The 23,951-nt window shown below is 43.7% G+C and overlaps 2 protein-coding genes across 2 annotated transcripts; both read right to left on the reverse strand.

The window, feature by feature from the left end:
• Positions 1-2,354: 2,354 nt before the first annotated feature.
• LOC4350228 (anthocyanin regulatory Lc protein) lies at positions 2,355-13,097 on the reverse strand. Its single transcript, XM_015761185.3, has 8 exons — positions 12,982-13,097; positions 10,059-10,313; positions 5,211-5,307; positions 4,959-4,973; positions 4,727-4,786; positions 3,526-4,224; positions 2,832-3,230; positions 2,355-2,703 (listed from the first exon to the last, which is right to left on the reverse strand). Exons 1-8 carry the CDS (start codon positions 13,095-13,097, stop codon positions 2,635-2,637), a joined length of 1,710 nt encoding a protein of 569 aa, XP_015616671.1. The 3' UTR covers positions 2,355-2,634.
• A 4,061-nt stretch (positions 13,098-17,158) lies between these two features.
• LOC112936976 (uncharacterized) lies at positions 17,159-17,602 on the reverse strand. The gene has a single exon (XM_026021655.1). The coding sequence runs from the start codon at positions 17,600-17,602 to the stop codon at positions 17,159-17,161; it is 444 nt and encodes a 147-aa protein (XP_025877440.1).
• Between the last annotated feature and the right edge of the window lie 6,349 nt (positions 17,603-23,951).

Consider the following 23,951-nt stretch of genomic DNA (forward strand, 5'->3'; position numbering starts at 1 on the left):
TGTCTAGCTTTTTGTTGTCGTTCTGAGCCGCCGGTTCCGTCCGCTGGTTCGGTTGACCGTTGGGATGGCCCCATGACACGATGAGTTAACTCGTTGAGTCGCCAATTCGTGAGGCTTGCTTACTGGAGGTTTATTTCTGTTGATCTATTTATCTTTGGGCAATAATATGTAATAAATGACCAAGGTTTTTCGTTATTAGTAATAACACAGCTCATCTTGTAAAATTCATAACTAAATAATCCAAGCTCCATTTTAACCCATTCAAATTGCAGTGAATCCGTTAAATGTATAGAATCCATAAAATTGGTTTCTTTTGCTATTTCAGTAGCCTTATTGCTTGTAATTCTTGTGTGCTTTGTTTGCGTTTAGATTCCGTCGGTTCCGGTGATCCAGTTTATTTCGAAGTCGTTGCCGAGGTTCAGCTCAAGAGCAAGGCAAGTCATACATACATCATTGATCATATTGAGCCTATTTTATAAAATCCCCTGTTTTCTATCAAATTGCATTGTTTTAGAATGTTACGTGGGATGGATGCCTATTATTCTCAGCCTGTTGATTATCTTACGCCATTGATAACTTGGGTTATACTTGACTAGATGATTGGTTTAGGAATGCTTAGCCATGCTTAGACCAACTAGTTCATGATGTGATTCATTATAATTTAGCCCTTAATTATTTTATGATGTACCACCATGGTTATGGTTTAATCAAACTAAAATATGCTTTAATGGTGGGTTGTGGGTACATGAATGATTTCTGGAAGTCGTGCCCATGACAATTAAGGACCGGTTCTCGGGAATCCCTGGAAGATATATTCGTACTCACCACATGCCAGATGGGCTCCAGGCTGAATCTAGAGTATAACTTAACCTAGCTGACATACCATGGCAATAGAGGAGATGGTACAATTCGGACTTTAATTTTGGTCTTTGCTGAAGCTGAATTTACCTAGGCACGAGAGGGGACTGCCCGACTTGGCACAGGGAGGGGGTGAAACCTGAGGTGGGCATGTTCAGTTAAGGAGAGTTATATGATGGGTTTTTTCATGATTTCCCCCTTTGCAGTATCGTGGCAGTACTTCGGGGCATGGCAATATATGTGAAATCGTGTTTTGTGGGTAACAATGTACACCTCTGATCAGAGTTAAAACTATTCGAATAGCCGTGCCCACGGCTATTGGGCGATCAACCAGCTCACTATGATTAGTCCCACTATAATAATTTAACTCCTAGAACTGGTGTAACTGGTGTAGCTCAGGTGGTTTTGGTTGGGTCTGTTGCGACGTGGATTTAGCGTCCGACAGTGATGATTTAATACTGCTTAATTATATACTCTTTTTTTACTTCTTCAAATTATGATTTATAAATGCTGCTTTTACTGCAAACTATCCTATGAGCCATTACTTTGAATATCCTTGCATCATACCTTCCCGTTGGTATGACTTGTTGAGTACTGTGGTTGGTACTCAGTCTTGCTTTATTTTTCCCCACCCCAGAAGCAGAGGTTGGTTCAGATGATAAGTTCTTTGAGGATTGAGATTGTTCCGGACATCGAGGATTGCCTGTGTGGTCTATGGAGGAAGCTTCGCTTTGGTGGTGACGATTAAGTCTAGTTCTTTTGCTTTTCCGCTGCGTATTAGCTTTATTTTGTTTTTTTTAAGTCATGGAAATGTATCAAATTGTCGTTTGTGTACTCTGGCTGGTCCTGAACAGAGATTTAATACACATTCTACTTGAGATTCGGGTTAGCGAATTTCTGGGCGTGACAAGTTGGTATCAGAACTAACCTTGACTGTAGGACAAGCCAAATGGAAAACTCTTTGAGCCCTCTGAAATTTCTCTCCTTTTCATCTATTCTCTCCTTTTCTGATGTCAAGTGGTTCAGTGTGTCTGGTTTAGTTAGGGAGTAGTTGGAGTTTGCATGAAGTTTTAAGAGAAGGTATGGTCGGTCGTCAGCATTTTTGTTTTTGTTTCGTTCTAAAAAAATGTGCAAAGATTCAGAAGGAATTTTGTTTTTTTACCTCCGTTTCAGGTTACAAGACGTTTTGACTTTAGTCAAAGTAAAACTACTTCAAGTTTGACTAAGGTTGTAGAAAAAAATAATAACGTTTTTAACCCAAGACAAATTTTATTATAAAATATATTCAATTATTGATTTAATGAAACTAATTTGGATTATAAATATTACTATATTTGTCTATAAACTTAGTCAAACTTGAAGTAGTTTGACTATAATTAAAGTCAAAACGTTTTATAACCTGAAACAGAGGTATTACTAGCAAGGAGGCACTCAGAGCAACAAGATTTATTTCCCGGTACCTCCTAAACAAGATGAGCAAATGACCAAGACGATACTGATCTCAATCTTCTACTCCATCCATTTCAAAATATAATCATTTTTAGCATAGTGCCAAGTCAACTATTTTTAACTTTGACTATTAATAGCAAAATAAATAAAAGAGAACAATCATGTAAAATTGATGTTACTGTATTTATTATTAATCAAACTATCATAATATGTAACTTTTTTATTTAAAACATCTTATTTTGATAGATATTGTTGATCAAAGTAGCATCTCGAAGACTGTATTGAAGTCTAAAAGTGTTTATATTTTAGGACGGAGGGAGTAGCTAGCTAGCTTGCTATAGCTTTCCGGAGAGCTTCTGTAATCATCCCAGGTTCGACGGCAGCAGGTGAGGCAAACTGCATGCATGCAACAATAATATGGCCAATATCAGAACTCCAAATAGACGTAGATAGAGTGATTGATAGATAGATAGATAGACGATGCTGCATATCTGCTGCGAGCTCTTAGCCGCTGAGACGACGACCTTAGCTTGTATCTTCAGTCCAAGGAGACCATCCGATGTTGATGCCTGCACCGAGAGGACATCCAGGGAGACTCCCTTGATCGCGTCGAACACTCTCGTCATCAGCAATTCCTTCCACTGGCATTGCAGCTCGAGGAGAAGCTCCTTGTTGTCCATGATGGTGACGTTCACGTTGCTCACACAATGGCGCCGCTCCCCGTCGGTGTCCTCCGGCGCCGGCGCCTTTCTCTTGGCTCTGGCTCCTGCAGAAACCTTCTTGCCGGTGCTCTTGCAGCATCTTCTTCTTGTTGTTTCCATTGGACGCGGCGATGGTTGGCTGCTGGATTCCAGCTCTTCCACCCTTTTCTCCAGCTCTTTGAGGTATGCTATCGTTTCTGCTAGAATTGATGCTTTGTCCACCTGCAGCAAGAGACATCTCATGAATTCAGATCGTCTTGTGAACAGTATATATACTACCTTGTGAATTTGGTTGTAAAAAATTGCAAGTAATTACTCCCTCCGTATTTTAATGTATGACGCCGTTGACTTTTTAACCAACGTTTGATCATTCGTCTTATTCAAATTTTTTATGCAAATACAAAAATACTTATGTCATTCTTAAAGAACATTTGATTATAAATTTTTTTATAAGACGAAAAATCAAACGTTTGTTAAAAAGTCAACATCGTCATACATTAAAATACGGATGGAGTACCTTGTGAATGGATGGGACGACTGATTTAAGAATCAAGAACATCTCTTTGAGCTTCTCCCGGCGCCTTCTCTCTGACATGACATGGTTCTTGATGCTGCTTCCTTGATCAGTCGTCATCGTCGCCGCGCTGCCGTCAGCATTGTTCATCCAGGCACCGGCGCCGGCGACAGCTTTCTTCAGCAACTTCTGTGGCGGCTCTCCGCTGATGAGCGGCACGGCCTGCACCTCGTCCGAGTCCGGCGTCCTCTTCCACGCCACAAAACTCGACGGCGACGGCCTGCAAGATCCATCAATGGCGCCTAGAGCGGCGACGACGGCATCGTCGACGTCAGTAGCTTCCGCCGTCGGGACTAGCTGAAAAGACGACCAGGGATCCGCAACCCAGCTGCTACTGTCGTCGTCGAGGACGTCCAGCTCCTCGCAGAGGCTGTAGAGCTCGCCGATGTCGTCCATGGTGATCTGCTCGAGGTCGTTGTGGGCGTTGGACTCGCACTCGGCGACCTCGCCGCCGGCTACAGCGTGAGGCTCCGGCTCCCCCGGGACCATCGTCGTCGTCGCTTCGACGGCGGTGTTGCCATGGTCGAGGTCTTCGAAGACGACGATGTCGGCGACTCCCGCCTCCGACGAGAACGCCGCGCGGGGCGGCGTATCCCATAACGACGCCGTGATACGGTCGACGAGAGCCGGGTCCTCCGAAACCTATGCAAATTCAAGAGCAGTATGCCACTTCATTTGCTAATATTGTTTGTTAATTCGAATATTTCGAAACAAGATCCCGTCGAAAATTTGATCAAGGCCGGACGGCCAGGCAGGGGAGCACGATCGAGTTACTGTGAGAGAATATAGCAAGGAGAATGCATGCGTGCTGTACATGCCGTTCATCAGCAGCCGATCATGCTGCACATGCATCAATGCATGCTCCATTTTTAGGTCTTGTATGTTTAGGCAGAGCAATTACTCGCTCCGTCCCAAAAAAAGACAAACTATGGGTTTCCGTGTCTAACTTTAACGGTCCGTCTTATATGAAATTTTTTTATAATTCGTATTTTCATTGTTGTTAGATGATAAAACATGATTAATATTTTATACGCGACTTGTCTTTTTAATTTTTTTCATAATTTTTTTAAATAAGACGGACGGTCAAACATTAGACACGGAAACCAGGGTTTGTCTTTTTTTGGACGGAGGGAGTATAACTTACCGGATCAGTGGTCCCGAGCTCAAGGACACCATGCATGATAAATGGCACGCAGACGATTGTCTGTAAAACAAGTTACAGCTGCAATAAGAAACTGTGAAAGTACACTTCAATACAGCAGCTAGCTATAGTCAGCTAGTAAATTTATATTGGCTACATATATTTTAAAATGACGTTATTTCGCCATGGAGAAAGTAGCTATATGCATGCAGTACTATGATGCATGAAATTGTACCTTAATAGATGCACTCTGTGATGTAGGTAGATCAGCAGCACCATTGTCGTCATACATAATTAAAAACAAACAAAAATGAGTAATCGAAAGACGATATGGCTAATATCGCATGAACGGGACATTATATACATATGAAAATGGAGAAGAATATAATACAAATTCTTAATTTATAGATACTGCCAAGCGCAAGAATTTATTGATAAATGGTACTCATGCAACGAAGTACAGTATATATATAGGAGTTCGTTGTACCTTTGCTATGAGCGCGCGATGGAATAGTTTTCTATCTGCAGACTGAGCGTTTGACAGCCAAACATATTCATTGCTTGCGAAGCTTTTGCCTGGCAACCTGACACGGTTCATCAATAGCAAGAGAAGAACAGTTCGTTACAGTATACAAGCACAATCATATACTTCCTCTGTCTCGAAATATAGCAATTTTTAGCTATGAATTTAGACAAACAGTTATCTAAATTTATAGTTAAAAATGCTTTACATTTTAGGAGAGAGAGAGAGAGTATCAAGATAAGAGACTGGCAGCAGGCTGCAGGTTGACTAGCTAGCAGCCAGTTCATCTTCCATTTGAGTTTCATCTAGTACAAAAAGAAAATATTGCGGAATTCATCTCTCCCCCAATCTCATTTTTAATTTGAAGCCTCTTAATGAACCTTGTGGTCGTGGGTCACGTCTTTTTTTCTTTTTAAACTAGAGACATGAGTCATGATCGCGTTATATCACTACACTCGATCAGGACACCACTGACGGGCTTAAATCCTCAACTTTCACGGGTTCAGCCCCCGGTCAGAGATTAGTGGTCACTGATGACTTTGAGTCACCTGTGACGGGTGTAGACCCGTCAGAAGTAAGAGTCACCTTAAACGGCCCCCAACTAAAACCCGTCACAGGTGAGAGTCACCTCTGACTGGCCCCCAACTAATTGGGACCGTCATTGGTGTGAAAAAGAAGGGGAAAAAAGAGAAACACCGTCCTCTTAGGTTACCATCACATTCATTTCGACCGATTGCATTTGGCATTCACAAATCAAAAGAATCGTCACAATTATTCTTTGCTCCATCGTAGTTGTCCAAATCACAAAACAAAATTACAAGAATCTCAATCACCATAGGAATCAGAATCATCAATCACAGTAGCAACAATTGGAACACCATGAACAGCACAAGACAAAATACATGGGTGAAAGAGGACTTGTTGGCACTGGATCTGAGCTCATTGTGTGCAGCTGGAGGCAAGTCAACGCATGTGGATGCAGGCGGCGACGACTTGGGCGCAAAGGAGACGAAGAAACGACGGCGATGACTTGAGCGCATGTGGATGGAGGCGGCGGATCTGGCGTCAAGAAGGGTGAAGGAGGCAGCGGTCGGAGCCCGGGGGTTCCAGATCCGGTGGTCCCCAACCACCTGGAGACCGGGTCTAGTGCCCACCACCTCGAGGCGACCACCGGCGACCACCACCGATCCTCAGGGACGAAGAAGCGGCCACCGGAGCTCAAGGACGAAGAAGATCCGCCGGAGATCTCCCGCATCCGGCAGGGGCGGGAGGGGAGGCGCGGTGAAGCGGGGGTGGCCGACGGCGGGAGGGAAGGTGGCCGAGGCCTGACGACGGCAGCGGTATCCACCAGCCGTGGGTCGGCTGCCGTTGACACCTCCGCCCACGCAAGCCGGCTGCCAACGCCACCGACGATGGAGCAGGTGATGGAGGCCGTCCGCCCCTCCGTCGGCGCTCGGGGTGAGTGAAGGAGACTGCCACGAGGCCGGATCTGGTGGCCGGCGGTCGTAGGAAGGAGGCCGCGGCGGCCGACGGTCTAGGGGAGGGGCGGGCTGGCGGAGTAAGAGAGAAGTGAGTGGAGGATGGGAGCGGGAGTTAGAGGAAGAGAGAAGAGAAGGGGCCGGGTGGGGTGGATGGGAGGAGAAGGGGCTGGGTGGGGTGGTGGTTTTTTTTATGTCACCTGTGACGGCTATAAGAATTGAACACGTTTGAGGTGAGCTATTTCACCTCTGACGTGGGCAAACTCAACACCCGTCACAGGTAAGAGGTCATCTGTGACGGGCCTATATGTGGGTTCGTCAGAGACATTATGTGACGGGTTATTGTATAGATCTGTCACAGATGAGTTCTTATCTGTGACGGGTCATTTTATTGAGCCTCATCTACAACGGGATTTATTTTAACCCGTCAGAGATGATATCATCCGTGACGAGACATTTTAGTCCGTCACAAGTAGGGTGTCACAGATGGATGGATCTGGCGTAGTGTATGGTCTCAATAATACATAGACATGCTTCCTTTTCTAATATAACTACTACGTACAATAATTTTGTGAGCCAGTAAAAATATACTACTAAGCACAATTACTTCATGAAAGAAATACCAGGATGGAAATGTGTTAACAATGAAATTTTATGTGTTTTTCGCGTCAACAAAATGTTGGATCGTCCCATAACTAGGTTAAGTTTTTTGACGAAGGGACTAGCTAATGCGTGAGAGAACTATATATAACTAGGTGAAACCCCGCGCATTGCTGCGGGAATTTAGTATGATAACAATAAAAAAAATAGCGTGTATGATAGGTAGATAACATCAGATTAAGTAAATTAATGTGGTTTATGATCAGTTAAATTTAAATAGTATGTAGAATGGTGACTCAAACGTAAAAAGTAAGGTTGTATGACTTTATGGAAGAAGAAAAGTAGGGAGATAGTTTGGACCGTAGATTAATCATCTAAAGGTTAAAAAAAATTGATGTGATATGACTTAATTAGAGGAAAAATTAAAAAGATAATTTGGACCATAGATTAATCATTTAAGCACTAACTAAGTGAGGATGAACTATATAAGTATATAGTATATCATAAAACATAATAAAGATATACATTGAAACATTATGTGAATTATGTTGGATGATAATTTAACATGTTTGTATTTGAAAATCTCTTAAATTATAAAAACTATAAAGATATAGCATGTTTGCATGATGTTTAAATGTGATGATTGTTAGTGGATGATGATGTGGCATCTTTGCATGTTAAACTTAAGGAGTTAGTAGGGGATAACTTTATAGTAAGATAAGATTTCTCTTCAGTGCCTTTAGGGGTTATAATTGTTTTGGGCCAAAATGGCGTAATTGGATCTCCAATCTCCTGGGAACCTCGTCCTCCAAGGTTCTCTTAAACGAAGTCTCGGGTGAACACTTATACCATGCACGAGGCCTACGACAGGGCGACCCTCTTTCGCCCATGCTGTTTATTCTAGCGATGGAACCTCTCCAACAATTCTGAAAATTGCAGAGGAGTCCGAGGTGTTCTCCTGCCTCTCGCAGTGCCATAGAAGATTCCGCTGTTCACTTTATGCTGATGATGTTGCTCTCTTTGTGGCACCAAATGAGACTGAACTTCAAGCGCTTAAAAAGATCATTCTTTTCTTTGCACAGATAAGTGGTCTACAGACAAATCTAAACAAGACGGAAAACTACCCGATCGCGTGTCCTGATGTCGATGTTGATGCCCTCCTACCTTTCTTCCCGGGGCGCCGGAAGAATTTCCCTTGCAAATACCTGGCCTTCCACTACACATTCGGAAACTCAGAAAAGTTGACTTACAACCTTTGGTGGACAAGGTTGGGGGCTGTATCCCAGGATGGAAAGGGCGTTTCTTCACTGCAGCCGGGCGTGAAGTCCTAGTCAAATCAACTCTCTCAGCAACACTGATCTACCACCTCACTGTCCTCCCACAAAATAAGTGGCTGTTTAAGCGAATCGATTGCTTCCGGAGAGCTTTTCTATGGAAGGGAGACGACCCAGAACATGTCAGTGCAGGGAGCAGCCTTGTAAACTGGAACACAGTTTGCAAACCGAAGGAACTAGGGGGTCTAGGTATCCTAAACCTCGAAAAAATTTCTAGAGCTTTACGGCTTCGTTGGCTCTGGTTCGGCTGGAAGGATGATGATAAACATTGGGCAAATATGAACACCCCCTATGATAAGTTAGACAAAGCAGTTTTCCAGGCATCAACGGAGATCAAAGTTGGAAATGGATCCAAAGTCTGTTTCTGGACTGATCATTGGCTAGAAGGGAAATCACTGCAGGAGATAGCCCCCTCCATTTTCAAACTCGCTAAAAGGAAGAAGAATTGTTTGCGAGTAGAGTTGCAAGACAACCATTGGCTTTCTATGCTGAATCCGATTACCACAGTGGAACAGATTGATGAATTGGTTCAGCTAGGAGGAAAATTGCAGAATGTCGCCCTTCTGCAAGATAGGGATGACGATATCCTTTGGAAATGGAACGAAAATGGTCAATGTTCAACAAAAAGTGCATACCTAATGCAATTTCGAGGGTACATAACCCATGCAAATTCCCACCCTCTTTGGAAGACACAAGTTGAGCCAAAGCAACATTTTTTCGGGTGGTTAATCCTACATCAAAGAACTTTAACGGCATAAAACCATCTGAGAAGACATTGGCCATGTGACTGGATTTGCAGTCTTTGCAGGAGTGCTTTTGAAGATGCATGCTAATCACCTAGCCAAGGAATGCCAGTTTACCTGCTCTGTATGGAGTTTGGTGGCGAATTGGATGGATCTATCCCCCTTGCCTCATCGTCTCTATATTGACGTTGCAGAATGGTGGGAGGCCTTAAGCACCTCAACACCGGTAGGGATGAGAAAGAAAACCCTAGCCACTCTACTCATCACCTGGTGGAACGTTTGGTTGGAGCGAAATCGAAGAATTTTCCAGCAAACTTCACAAAACGAAATGCAAGTTGCTTTTCTTATTAAGGAAAATATAGCTCAACTAGCTCTCTCCCAAAACTCCTAATGGAGTTTTTGCTGTTCAAAGGGGTTGTTATTTACTTCTGTAATAGTTCATAAACCCCATCTTTGAGCTGTTTTCCTTTTTTATCTGACTTTATTCCTTCTAATATATCCGGCAAGCCTTTTACCGTCCGTTTAAAAAAAAGGGTTATAATTATTTTATGCATGCAATAAAATAAAATAGGTGCAGTCTCTCCATAGTGGATTATAATTGGTAGCATATGCAAATGAAATGGTGCGTGCTCCTCGGAGTGAAGTTACCATACGCACCCTTGGCCGGGACAGAAGGCGTAGGTCATGCAAACGAGGTAGTACAGTTCCGTGTCCCCGAGATCTTCCGGCGACAGCGCAGCGACGGGCCTCCTCGCTCGGTGGCCACACTCGCCGGAGATGAGAGAGTCGTAGAGCTCCCTTAGCTGCTCGCTTCTCTGCAGGACGAGCTCGTCGGCCGTGAGGTTCATGGAGCTCGTGATCTTCCTCGTCTTTATCTCCCCGTTGTAGAAGCCGTCCTTCCAAGTCATAACTCTATAAACAAAGATATGAATCAGATAATTTCAAAACGTTTTCGAAAAAAGATAACATCTATCTATTATATACTAAAAGTCCATTAAACTTCCTACAAACGCTTCTAAGCAGCCATGTGGCGCTCTACTAAATTAGAGAAATCCAAGAAAATCTAAGAAAAAAGCAAAACATCCCACCGTTAATTTTCACTTAACATGGTGGACCCATTATATTTCACCATTAGCTCTATATACCCCACCACCTCCTGGGTCTCTCTCCAGTTGCCCCCTTATGTGTAAGTACGTGACCTCCTCTCCCCTCACGTAGGTAGATACGTCTCTCCCTCTCCTATCCTTCCTTTCATCTTTCAATTTTCCGCCTAGCAAAATTTAATATGTAAACAAAATCAAACATTAGATAACTAATGATTGTACTTTTTACAATATATTTTATTTATCTATATTAATATAGATAAATAAAATATATTGCTATTTTGTCAAGCCACGTCAGATGATGACATGGCCACTGCCACGTCGGATGGAGAAACATGCATGGGACGGAGTACGTTCTGTGATGAATCTGTTCGTCACCGATGAAACACATTTCTGTGACGAAAATTCTCATTTCCGTCATTGTGTTACATATGTGACGCAAATAATATGACGAAAACAGTTTCGTCACGCGGTCGTCATAAACTTTTCCCTGTGACGAATTGCCTATGTTCAGTGACGAAAGCATTTCATCATAGATTTGCGAAATCCTAGTAGTGATTGGGCATGTTTGGATATATAAGAATATATCATTTGGATAAAAAAAACTCCTATCTTTTACATGGAAAATAATGAGCAATTAAATATTATTAAAAAATAATAACATATATTTGATCTCTTGTCTACGTGCTTGCTCACTTTCTCCTCGCTATTTTGTAGGAGTAGCAAGCAACTCATTATATAAACAATAAAGAGTAAATTTCACAAAGCTACATATTTAAGGTGACATTAAAATCTAAAGATTTAATCGATCAAATACCCATTGTGTAATAAAGATCCATTAAACATCATGCAGATCAATCTATAATAAGCTCCATTAAACATCCTCTACAGTGCTACTAACCTACCACGTGGCACATCTGATAAATTTAAAATTAATACTATAAATCTATTACATAATAAAAGCCCATTAAACTTTCTACAAACATTTCTAAGTCGACACATGATACTTTTACAAACGCTACTAGGCCACCACGTGGCATTAGAAAAAAATTGGACCATCTATTTTCATTGAAATAGGTTGACACAATATTTTAACAATTAAATTATTAATTTAAACATCAGTTCTTATCTCAAGAAAACAAATCATGTACGTTGCCATGCCCTCCTCCCAATATATTCGTACGTATATACGATTCAGAAGGCAAATAAAAGGTGCCCACTTATGTACGAACTACCTCCCCCTTCTAGAAAAACTCCCTCCCCATGGTGCATATACGTGCTTGAGCCGTGAGCAGATGGTGCATGGTCGTTGGAATTAATCTTGGCTGGTCGGCCGATCTGGTTGTTTTATAATTAATCTTGGCTGTGATTTTTTCTTTCAATCATACAGTCGTACAGATGTAACTTTTTTTTGTATTTATCCTTTTTATTTCGATCATACTTACGTATATGTTTCTTTTTATGGATAAATTTCTCCTAAGCTAACATCTGTATATATGAAAAATTTTCATAATAACAAGATAGTTTATAGTGAACCCGGGGTTGCCTCACCCTCATTGGCCGCTTTATAGAAATAGATTTTGCAATGGTTTTGCTCCTAGAGATCTATTTAATAGAGTTTTAACCGGACATAAGCTAATATTGAATCAGTTTAACTATAAAAAATTCTTTTTGAATTCCTACTTATATTTTTTCTTTTTTTTTCATTTTTATGTTTCTCTTCATACAAGTAAAGTATAAAGTTATGTTTTGGTTTGATACATATCAAGAGACAAAGGTCAATAGCAAATCCATAAAGTCACTTCATTCATGTCTTTGTAGTAGCTTCATGGGTTTTTCAAGGGTTTCTCCACATCTTGTATATACAAGCAGCTCAAAATATGTGGTATTCCATATCATGATAATAGTTATTTCTTCCTACCAAATTTATATTTTAAGACTCATATTGCCTATATTTTTCTTTAAAAAAATACCATAAGGGTCTCACGTATTTCAGAAAAACCATGTTCACTATATGCATATTTCTTCAATACATGCATACAACAAATTTATTAATTCATATGCAAGCATATAGCAAATTGCATGCATGTGAACCAATTAATTAAGGACTTGATGGTAAAAATAAACATTCATCAATGATATAAATTTCACGAAGTTTATTAAGAAAAGAAGATATAATGCACAATGAATTAAAAAAGAGTATATGTTACTTTCACAGTTTGTTAGACCTGTTTCAAAAAATCCTAATACACATGCCCGCACGAATGCGCGGGCTACCTTCCTAGTTTACAGAATAATCGTCTAACCATCTTTTGTAAAAATTTCAAGTACAGATATTAATTTATACATGGTAACATGTATTATGTAGTGATGTAAAAGATTTCTAGCATTTAGGTAGTGGAAATGTGGAAATTAAGGTGTCATGATGTATATATGATCTACTTGACTATATATTATGCGTATCATATATATATTACCCTGGACAGCTGGTTGAAATGGACCAAAATATGGCATAAGTCCAACTGATGCTCCTCGCTGCAGCAGCAAGCTGGCTCCTGAAGTTCTTCCCGGATGGCAGCGGGGTCTCTTCCATTAATTAGTAAGTAATAGTACACTTTAGCGCACACTGTTGTATGTATTTTTCCTGCTTATTGTATATATATGCATACGGTAGTAAACTGAGGTTAGTACGCAAGAAAATGAAAAGCATATGTAGAATAAGGCATATATGAGCAAATTTATATATGCATGTAACCATTCTATGATAGGTCTGCCTCTATGTGCGTAAGACTAGCTAGCTAGTGCATGCTGCGTGTGCTTATAGGTATGCATCAGCTAGCTAGCGCATGCATGCGCTTATATTAAAGATCGAACATAACTTTAATATTGCGTCCAAGAACTAATAACAAACTAAAAGCTGAAAACATAGGAACGAATAAAGCAATAACCTGTAAATTCAGATACAGCGACTATCAAGGTATAGCGTACCTTAATTGCAGACGCTCGCAGACCAAGAACTCGCGATCAGGGAGTGATCGATCGCAACCAGAGTGTCGTAGTGTCGTGCGTACGCTTTGCAGAGGAAGATGGATTGAGCTATATAGTGAGTGCTCCTCCTCAGCAGCAAGCAACAGAATCTCTGCCGAAGAATTGAGGCCCTGGTTATATCCCACTCCAAAATTTTTCACTCCGTCATATCGAACGTTTGAACACCTGCATGAAGGATTAAATATAATTGCACCTATTACGACTAATTTATGAGACGAATCTTTTAAGGCTAATTACTCCATGATTTGACAATGTAGTGCTAAAGTAAATATTTGCTAATGACAGGTTAATTAGGCTTAATAAATTCATCTCGTGGTTTACCCACGGATTCTGTAATTAGTTTTTTTATTAGTGTCAAACACCCCATAAAACATCCTATATAATACCCGATGTGGCACATCAAAACTTTACATCCCTGGATATAAAACACCCCTGAAGTAGACTTCATTTGACACTGACAGAAACATATTATACAGCAGAGTTGCGACGTACTATTAAGTATTAACAAAAGCACGGTACCACCTGTGAAACAGCACTAAACCAACATTTTAACCAAGATTAGCTCCATTAAGAAATCAAGTAAAATATGGTTGTAATTGGTTGAGATGAAAAAATAGATAAAAAAAATTAAATAACAGATAAAAAGTTATGATTGATCGAAATGAGAGAGTAGCTGAAGCGATAGCTAGGTATATTTAAAAATAAGTTCTTATATGTTAAAACGATTGATAAAGTTATTATATTTTATGATGGATGGAGTGGATGTTAAGATTTAATTTGGATTTGAGTTTTTTTTCTCACGTATTGGATTTGAGTATTACTCCTTTGGAACAGAGAAATCAAGTGATAAGGACATTACTCCTTTAGATAACGCTACTTCTCGAGTTGTTTTGTAAGGTCCAATCACTAGAGCTTGCGCCCGACAATTAAATTTACAGGTGAGCTCGTTCCTAAGTACTTCTTTATGTGCTATCTCGCGGATAGATTGTGACCTATTGATTTATTGATTTAATTATGATTAGGAGTTATGGAGAGGATCATGGAGCACTTGGAGAGAGGCTAGAAGATGGATCAAGTCAAGATAGAGATCCAACTCATATCATATCAAGTTCGAGTCCACTTCGGGCTCCAAGAGCAATCCACACTAAATTCGTCACCCAGGTTGCATTCAGACTCCGATTTCAACGTTCTATATATGCATGGAAAGCTAACGAGATCACAATTCGAAATAATCTTGTCCCACATCAAAATTCCTTCCGACTCAACATGAATCTTCAAAACAAGATGTTCAGAATCTGTCCGGGTGCTGTGTCACCATCTTTGGGCCCGTTGGGCCGTGTATCGAGTCGAAGTCTAATAGGGTAGTGTCCATGGGTCTAAGGTCGACCCTAAAACCTATATATTCAGTAGCCTTCATTGTGTTAGGGTTGGGTTTTGCTTAGATTATTTCTACCTTCGCACTTTCGCCGCTAGATCGGTTTGTGAAACCCCAACTTCGAGTCCTTGATATCATTCATCTACAATTGAGTTGTTGTTTTTCTTGTTCTTGCTTGTGTTCTTTGATTCAGGGATTAGTCAATTTGGTTTCGGCACGGTTGATAACCAGAGGAGACATGGTGCTATGATTGTAGGGTTTGGATCGTGTTGATCAAAAGCCGGATTGTGTACGTATCAAGTTTCCACCAAATTGACAGTTATCTTCACTTGACGGAAGATCCGGCATCCCGTTGCTACCATCGAGTACCATTTTATAATATCCATAGCGTAACATTTTATAATATCCATAGCACGTGTCTGTTAGCTAGGAACTTTACCACTTGACCAATTATATAGTGATAAAGAAATCCGATCGACATCCTTTATCTTGCCATCACGTACAGTGAAATAAAGCTACCTTGCATAAAGGAGGGATCGTTTAATAATTCACCTCAATACAAATAATTGTATATAATGTGTTGATAATCATTGTCATTAATTTCAAGTCATATTATAAAAATGTTTAAAATATAATTGATTGAATTGAATGAAAAATTTAATAATGTTTTTCACATATCAAATCTTAATGTTTATTCATACACACACATGTGTGTATATGTATATATGTATGTATATATATGTATATATTTTTGTCTCCACATGATCTCCCAGACAGATTGAAATCAATATCATGGTGTACTTCAAGCAGATGGGCTTCCCCGTTTTTTTTTTCCGAAACATGGCATTTCTTGCCAAAAGATTGTATTTGAAAAAGTGTCACTATAGTAAATAGTAAGACAACAGACAACAGTGACACTTTCTGAAAGAATATATTTTTTTTGAACGACTCACACGAGACGGTGTGAAGTTCTATTGATAGAGTAGGAAAAAATTACAAGGTTACGACCCTGGAGGGTCGTAGCCAGGAAAAAGGAAAAATTATACCACTACCTACACACCGACATCGCCAACACACAAGCCCAGGAGAAGGCTAGCACCGGACCGGCCGCCACTAAGCGTGACCGACCACCACTAGGCCATCAAAGGGACACAGACAAGATTGCCTCCAAGGGGATGCCAAAATGACATCTTCAAGAAGAGAAGCGACGGAAGACCGCCGCCACCATCCATCGGGACTCAAAGGAGCCAAGACTTTGCTTTCACCTGGCAATCACTCTTGAGGGGTGAGACAGCACAACAACACCCTCACGAGGGGCAATGAACCATCGTTGTCGGTCCGGCCAAGGCCAGATTGGGTTTTCACCCGCTGCTCACCACCTGCGAATCCATGGCTGACGCACCAATGCTCCACCACTACACTAGCTCTGCCGACATGTGAGATCCCTGCAACGGCGCCCCCCGTCGGCCAACCTTCATGCGCGAAGTCCACTCCACACCCACCGGCAGCTCCTCCTCACACCTAGGTCGCCTCCTCCACCGTCAGCCACACCTCTCTGCGCCAAGCCGGCCTCCTCCGCCGGATGCGCCTCGCCCAATCCGGCCTTCCTCCATGGGCCGCTCCTCCCGCGCCAAGCCTGCCTCCATCTCCACCGCCCGCGTCTCTCGCGCCGAGCCGGCCTCCACTGCCATCGGCTGCGTTTCTCTATGCCAAGCCGATCTCTCTGACCCCTCCACCAAACGATGCCGCGCCAAATTACCACAGACACAGTCACCACCACCGCAGCCGCTGCTATCGAACGGTCAGCCACCTCGCCGTCGCCATCCTCACCTCGCACCCGACTCCTTCCCCACCGCCGATGTCGCCACCGCCTCCATAGTCAAGGCCGCCATCGCCGCTGCCACCGACGCGAGCCACCGCCTACGCAAACTGGCGCTGCACCGTCGCCCTCCACCACCAAGCGGGCAACAACTGCCGCCGCCAACATCGCCAGCCGACCACCACCGGTCACAACCAGATCTGGCCGAGAGCCGCCGTGGACACTGCTGATACAGCGGCCGCCGTCGGCAGCCACCGCCGTTGACAGGACCACCTCCAGAAGCTCCTGCTGACGGATGTTGCCGCCGCCGCCGACGGGCGCTCCTGCCACGAGCTTGCCCTGCTGCCGCCGCCACGTCGTTGCGAGCTCTGCCGCTCCCACCACGAGCTAGCCCGATCCAGCCGCTGGGTTGCTAGATCCACCGTCGGGAGGCCGGATGCGCCTTCAGCGCGGCCGGATCCGGCGCCGTCGCCATCCCCGTGGCCGTCGACCCAGCCGGGCCCCTGCCGTCGCCGTCGCCATCCCCATCGCTAGCCGCCACCCCGCCAGATCCAGCTGAGGCGGCGCGAATCTGGCGATCACTGTCACAACTGTCCTTGGCTGCTCCCCCAGCCGCCCGAACAAGACGAGGTCGGTGAGAAGTGAGGAACCCCGCCGCCGTCGCCATCCCCACTGCCGTGGACCCAGCCGCGCCCCTGCCGTCGCCGTTGCCATCCCCACAGCCAGCCGCCACCCCGCCAGATCTGGTTGAGGCGGCGCGGATCTGGCGGTCACTGTCGCCACTATCCTGGGCTGCTCCCCCAGCCACCCGAACGAGACGAGGTCGGCGAGAAGCGAGGAGCCCCGCCGGCGCCATCTTTGCGGCCGCTCAGGCGGCGGCGAGGCGGAGGAGGAAGATGGGGGGAGGGGGCGGCCGGAGTTCGACGCCTCACGTGCCGCCCTTGGGGGAGGGCGACACGAGAGATAGGAGATGACTAGTACTGAACTATTGATCCTGAAAGAACATGAGAATGTACTAGAGAGAGAGAATACTTGTGTGCTTAGGGCCAACGACCCAACTATACAGGAGTAGTACTATTTAATTTGTGAGGAGATTTATTAGCTAGGATTTCGGTACCTCTTTATTATTAATAACTTCATATTCTAGCTAGGAATAATCTTTGATGGGATTGTATAGATATCTGCAATCAAGAATCATCAGACTGAGCAAGATGCTCATATGCAAATAACTAGTTGGGACTAATTATATATACCTTCTTTTTTGAATTTTAATTATATATACGTATACGGTACACGTACCTTTTATTTGCCAACTTGTTGCGGTGCATGCAAGCCTTGGGAAGGCCAATTCGATATGAACTAGTTTCAGACCTGAGAAAAATTTACTACTCCCTTCGTTTCGAAATATTTGACGCCGTTGACTTTTTGGCACATTTTTAACCGTTCGTCTTATTCAAAAAATTTAAGTAATTATTAATTCTTTTCCTATCATTTGATTTATTGTTAAATATATTTTTATGTAGGCATATAATTTTACATATTTCATAAAAGTTTTTGAATAAGACGAACGGTCAAACATATGCTAAAAAGTCAATGGTGTCAAACATTTTGAAACGGAGGGAGTACCTTAAGTTACATAAATTCCACACTAAAAATTTTTGGTACCTGATTTACTAGTACTTAAAGGTACAAGCTAGTTTTACAAATATATATAGTATCTTATGATTTTTTTTTCAATGGTGATAAATTACTCTCCAGATTTACAGCAAACCTGTAGAGTGTCGTCGCGCTGGATTAGTTCAACAGTCACTGCTGATAAGCATCTTTCAATAACTGATTTTTAATATGTCGTTAATCTTTAATGCATGGGCGAGTAGGTCAAATTTTTTCTACTGATTTTTATTTTAATTAAGGTTTGGGTCTGTTAAGGAGAGTTCAGAGTCGTTGGTATTGCAAAGATCAGGGTTAGACTGTTATAGGGGTATATAGACCTTTTTTTTCCCCTTAATAAAACGACATACAACTATTTGGGGAAAAAAAAGAAACATAACAAATAACCTATACAATAAATGTAGTAGAGTTTAGCACACACAACCACCGCCCGAGCCTGCGTTGGTCGATACTACTCCCTCCGTTTTTAAATATTTGACGCTATTAAGTTTTTTAAATATGTTTGACCGTTCGTTTTATTAACAAAATTAAGTAATTATTAATTCTTTTCCTATCATTTGATTCATTGTTAAATATACTTATATGTATACATATAATTTTACATATTTCACAAAAGTTTTTGAATAAGACAAACGGCTAAATATGTGCTAAAAAGTCAACGGTGTCAAATATTTAGAAAACGGAGGGAGTATATGACACCAGTTTGCTGCCAAACTAGCTACCCGCGCCGGCGCCGTGCCTCGAATCAAACCTCACGATCGATCGAATCATGGCGCTACGTACAGTCGTAGCCAAAAATGCGACAGCAGCGTGTCATGAATTCTCATGACGTGGACGACTGAAGACGTCTCTGCGCGCTTTAGTTTAGTAGCATGTGTACTGTAGGTATTAACACACGGCTCTGCTTTGTGTGTGCCCAATAATGGATGGATTATTTTAGTCATATATATACGTGTGTTTTGATGATACTGCAGTATGCATGCGCATAAAGTGCTTTAGCTGTCTGCTCATGCTCGTGCTTGCAACCTGTTGTTCGTCGCCTCTCGTCGGTCGGTGAGCATGTGTTGGTGTTGATTGCTTCTCCCACTTGTGCCATTTGCAGTGGATACATCCCCTCTCTCTTCTCCATGACTGATTTGTTAGCAATAATCTTGTCTTTAGAGCATATGCATTCTTCTATTTTGTATGCATTTGGTTTGTATATGTTTTGCACAAGGTAGTAGTGTGTGGCAGCAAAGGATCCGATCGAGCCAGTACGTGTGTAACGTGCTTGCTGTGAGCTGCGTGATGCGGCCGGACGAACATGCCGATATCTACGATGTGTAAAGGCTGTTGCATTAGCATGTAGAGCTAGTGATTAGTGGCTGCATGCAAGCATTTAGTTGGATGTGTTAAGATGCATGCAGAGCTGCAGCTCAGGCTGGAAGGCCACGAAGTGATTTTGTAGCGGAAGAATAGGTCTAGCTAGTTACCTTTTGCATGGCATCTGCATGTTGGAGTAAGGCCAAATTAGTTGGCTGATCCTTTTCTTTTGCATGTACTTAAGTCTATATAAAGAAGAAAATGGTGTGAGCTGTGATTAGCCTCCGCATCAACCAAAACTATTTGTGTTGTTGAGTTCTTGCGCGTGCGTGCGTCACTAGCCAGAAACTTGAGTGTTTGTGATAAACACCTAGAGAGTGAGAGGAGAGATTCCTAACATGATTGTATCCCCTTCTTCCTCGACATGCAAGGCCACAGCGACCAACCAACGTTGTTTGCTTCTTTTGATCTCTACCGACAAATCGGGTACGGCTGCCTGGTTGATTTCTTGGGCCGTGCTGGAAGATTGAGGGAAGCTTATGAGATTGTCAAGGTCGAATTCCAAGTGAGGGATATGGAGGAGACTTGAGAAGATGAGTGCGTCGTCGTCGTCCCACCACCCTCCCCCGGCGGCCGCTCACTCCGACATGGCCGCCGTCCAGATAAAGCCGCTTCCGTCTCCTGGGCGGAGGTCGTCCGGTCTCCTGCTGTGTACCGGTCCCAGCTGGTCCGCCTGTACTCTCTCAGGTCTTGTTTAGTTCCTAAATTTTTTTTTCCTAAAAACGTTACATTAAATCTTTGGACACATACGTGGAGCATTAAATATAGATAAAATTTAAAACTAATTACATAGTTTATATGAAAATCGCGAGACGAATCTTTTAAGCTTAATTAGTCTATTATTAGCCATAAGTGCTACAGTAACCCACATGCGCTAATGACAGATTAATTAGGCTTAATAAATTTGTCTTGCGGTTTCCAGATGGGTTATGAAATTAGTTTTTTCATTTGTGGCCGAAAACCCCTTCCGACATCCGGTCAAATGTCCCATGTGACACCCAAAAATTTTCTTTTCACGAACTAAACAAGGCCTCAGCAGGACATTGACGCAGGTTGGTGTATCTTGAAGCGAAGGAGTAAATTCGCCGCCGCCCAACCACCGCAATTACTCCACCTACGCCCCCCTCCCCTGTCCTATCCCTAAATGGTTACATGGAAGATGTCTCTGCTACCTAGGGTTGGAGCATCTCAAAGCAGACTGCAAGGCGGCTCCTCGCTGCTACCGGTGCTGGTACTCAGGCCATCTGGAGAAGGATTGCAGGCTTGACGTTCACTCCCTATCTAGCGAGCGCTAGCTGGCGGCGGTGAACGCTGCCTGGGCTCCAACTACTGCTGCATCAAGGAAGGAGGCTGCCAGTGCTGTGAACAAGAAGACGAAGCAGGTGTCTTCCGCCGCTCCCTCGGCTCAGGACAAGGGGGCGTTGGGTCCTGCTCTGCCTGTGGAACCGGCTCCTCGCGCTCACGCGCCTCCTCCAAGTGCCCCTTCCTCCTCGAAGCAAGCACATAGGGCGATGGGGAATCTTGGCACGAGTGATCCTTTCCTGCAGCTGGAATCTAGCCAGGGGGGGTCCTCTCCTAGACCCCGGGGATGACGACGCTTGAAGAACGCCTGCGTGGCAGGGCGCTCGTGGCCAGTGTCCTCTCGGGCAAGCGTGAAGTCTCGTCGGCCATGGTGATGGAGGAACTCGGTCGGTCGTGTGGCATCTAGCATGGCAACGTGCGGGTCGAGGTGACAAGGCCTTCCGACTTCCTAATTATCTTTGCTCGTGAGGAGGGTTGCACGAATGTTCTCAATAGGTCCGACCGTCTTTACGTTGCGGGGGCCCAAATCTCCTTCCGTTGTTGGCACCGTGCGATTCACGTCCAGAGCTCGAGGATGGCGCATGTTGTGAAGTTGGGGATTGAGGGCCTTCCGGCGCATGCGGTGGAGGCAGACGCAGTAAAGCAATTTCTTAACAAAATTGGCTGTCAGCTTATCGAGTGGTTCGAGCCGGTGGATGCTTGCATGACGGAAGTCCTGGCGTGGTCGTCCAACCTTTCCTTAATCCCCATGGAGTTCACTCTTGAGATCCCTGAGCCGATGCAAGACTAGTGGAGAGAGCCGGAGGTTGAGGATACGGACATGTTCGAGGCACTCGTCTCAGAGGCACACCCGGCACCCCCGACGGAGAAGAAATGTCTCACATTTGATCTCCGGCTGCACATCTTGGAGGTGGTGGACCCGGTGGAAGGGAAGGGATGGTTTCCTCGGATGAAGACGACTTTGGGCCACCCCGCCGCTGTACTCATAACACCTTCCTTGGATGGATCGACAGAACCAACCCAGGATTGCCGCTCGGAGGTTCCTGTTCTTTCGCTTGCTGCTGCTTTCATTTGCGCTGTCGCTGTCGCCCGTTGCTTCATGCCAATGTCATCTCTATCAGGCACAGTTTCAGTTCCTCATTGCCCAGTTATTTTTGATGGCATCAACTATAATCATTGGGCTCAGCATATGCATCTAAATATGCGTGGTCAATGCCTTTGGGACGTTCTTTCTGGTGAGCTAGCTTGCCCCCCTTTCCCCTTGGCTCGAGCTGTGCCTACTTTTTCAGCTCAGACTACTGATGAAGATAGAGCAAAGGCACAAGAGGAGTATGATGATGTTATGGAAACTTATCAGGGTCAGTATGCTATGTACAAGACTTGGTTGGATGAGGATGCTCGTGCTTCTGTTATTCTTGTAACTAGTATGGAGGTCCATCTTACTGGTGATGTGGTTACCCTTGCTTCAGCTCATCTCATGTGGACACACCTTCGTGACCGTCATGCACCTACTGGTGATGCTCTATATCTTGCTATGGTGCGTCAGAAGAAGTCTTTACAGCAGGGAGATGCTACAGTGGATGAGTTCTATACACAGTTATCCTTTATCTAGCGCCAGCTTGATTCTTTGGGACCTAATATTTGTCGTAATTGTCAGTGTTGTCAGCGTCAGCGGTCTCACATTGATCTTTGCCGCATCTATGACTTCCTCACACGTCTTCGCTCTGAGTATGAGTCGATCCGTGCACAGTTGCTTGCTCGGCACCCCCGTGTTACTTTGATGGAGGCTCTTACTGAGATTCGTTATGAGGAGATTTGTCTTCGTGAAGCTGGTATTCTATCGCGTCCGTCTTCAGTACTCGCTGTTCGTACCACAGCTTCACTGTCTTCATCATCAGCAGCTCAGTCCTTTACTTCACCAGCACATACTTCTTCTCTAGTGGTATCATCTTCCAGTGGTCATCTTCATTGCACTTATTGTGATAGAGATGGACATGTGGAGTTGTTTTGCTTTAGGAAGAAGAAGGATTTATGGCGTAGTCATTCATCACCTGTTGCTGGGAGTTCTTCTCAGAAGAGTACTAGCTCTTCTTCTCAGAAGAGTACTAGCAGTTCTGATACACAGGAGATCCTTATGTTACTGCATCGCCTCACTGCTTTTGCTTCGACAGGTTCAGCTGGTTCAATTGCTTTGCCCTCTGCACAATCTGGTTCTGTTGTTCCTGGTTCTCAGTCTTCCAATGAGGGATCCTCATTTGCTTCAGGTACTTTTCTGTGGATTCTTGATTCTGGTGCTTCTTTCCATATGACCCTTGATAAGTCTTGTCTTTTATCGATATGTCATCCTTTAGTCCCTATTATTGTTCAAACTGCCGATGGTACCCCTCTTTCTGTTGTGGGTCGTGGGACTCTTTCTTCTTCTTCTTTTAGTGTTCCTTCTATCTCCTATGTTCCAAATTTGACCATGCAGAATGGTTGTCGTGTTATTCTTGATTCTGACTCTTGTTGTGTTTAGGATCGACGCACGGGTCTCCTGGTTGGTACTGGCCCTCGTTGCCATGATTCTCAGTGTCTTTGGGAGCTTGACTGGCTTTGTCTTCCTTCCGCTGCACCTACCTGTCTTCTTGCTTCTGCTGCCTCCTCTACAGGGACCTTCGCTCAGTGGCATCATCGTTTGGGCGATCTTTGTGGCTCTCGTCTATCTTCTATAGTTTGTCGAGGTCTCTTAGGGTCTGTGTCGGGCGATGTGTCCTTAAATCAATGTCAAGGTTGTAAACTTGGGAAACAGATCCAACTTTCCTATCCTACTAGTGAGTCTGTATCTAAGCGTCCCTTTGAACTTGTTCATTCTGATGGTTGGGGACCTGCTC

The sequence above is a fragment of the Oryza sativa genome, chromosome 11 (genome assembly GCF_034140825.1).
Source record: "Oryza sativa Japonica Group chromosome 11, ASM3414082v1".
Classification (NCBI taxonomy): Eukaryota; Viridiplantae; Streptophyta; class Magnoliopsida; order Poales; family Poaceae; genus Oryza; species Oryza sativa.

Excerpts from the sequence above, each read along its gene's own strand:
- LOC4350228 (XM_015761185.3), bottom strand. The coding sequence starts at position 13,097 with ATGGAAGAGACCCCGCTGCCATCCGGGAAGAACTTCAGGAGCCAGCTT. Across the intron at positions 10,314-12,981 it reads ATTTCAACCAGCTGTCCAGG|AGTTATGACTTGGAAGGACG; the intron begins GTAATATATATA and ends CTTTGTTTATAG. Across the intron at positions 2,704-2,831 it reads GACTGAAGATACAAGCTAAG|TTTGCCTCACCTGCTGCCGT; the intron begins GTCGTCGTCTCA and ends GCATGCATGCAG.
- LOC112936976 (XM_026021655.1), bottom strand. The coding sequence starts at position 17,602 with ATGGCGCCGGCGGGGCTCCTCGCTTCTCGCCGACCTCGTCTCGTTCGG.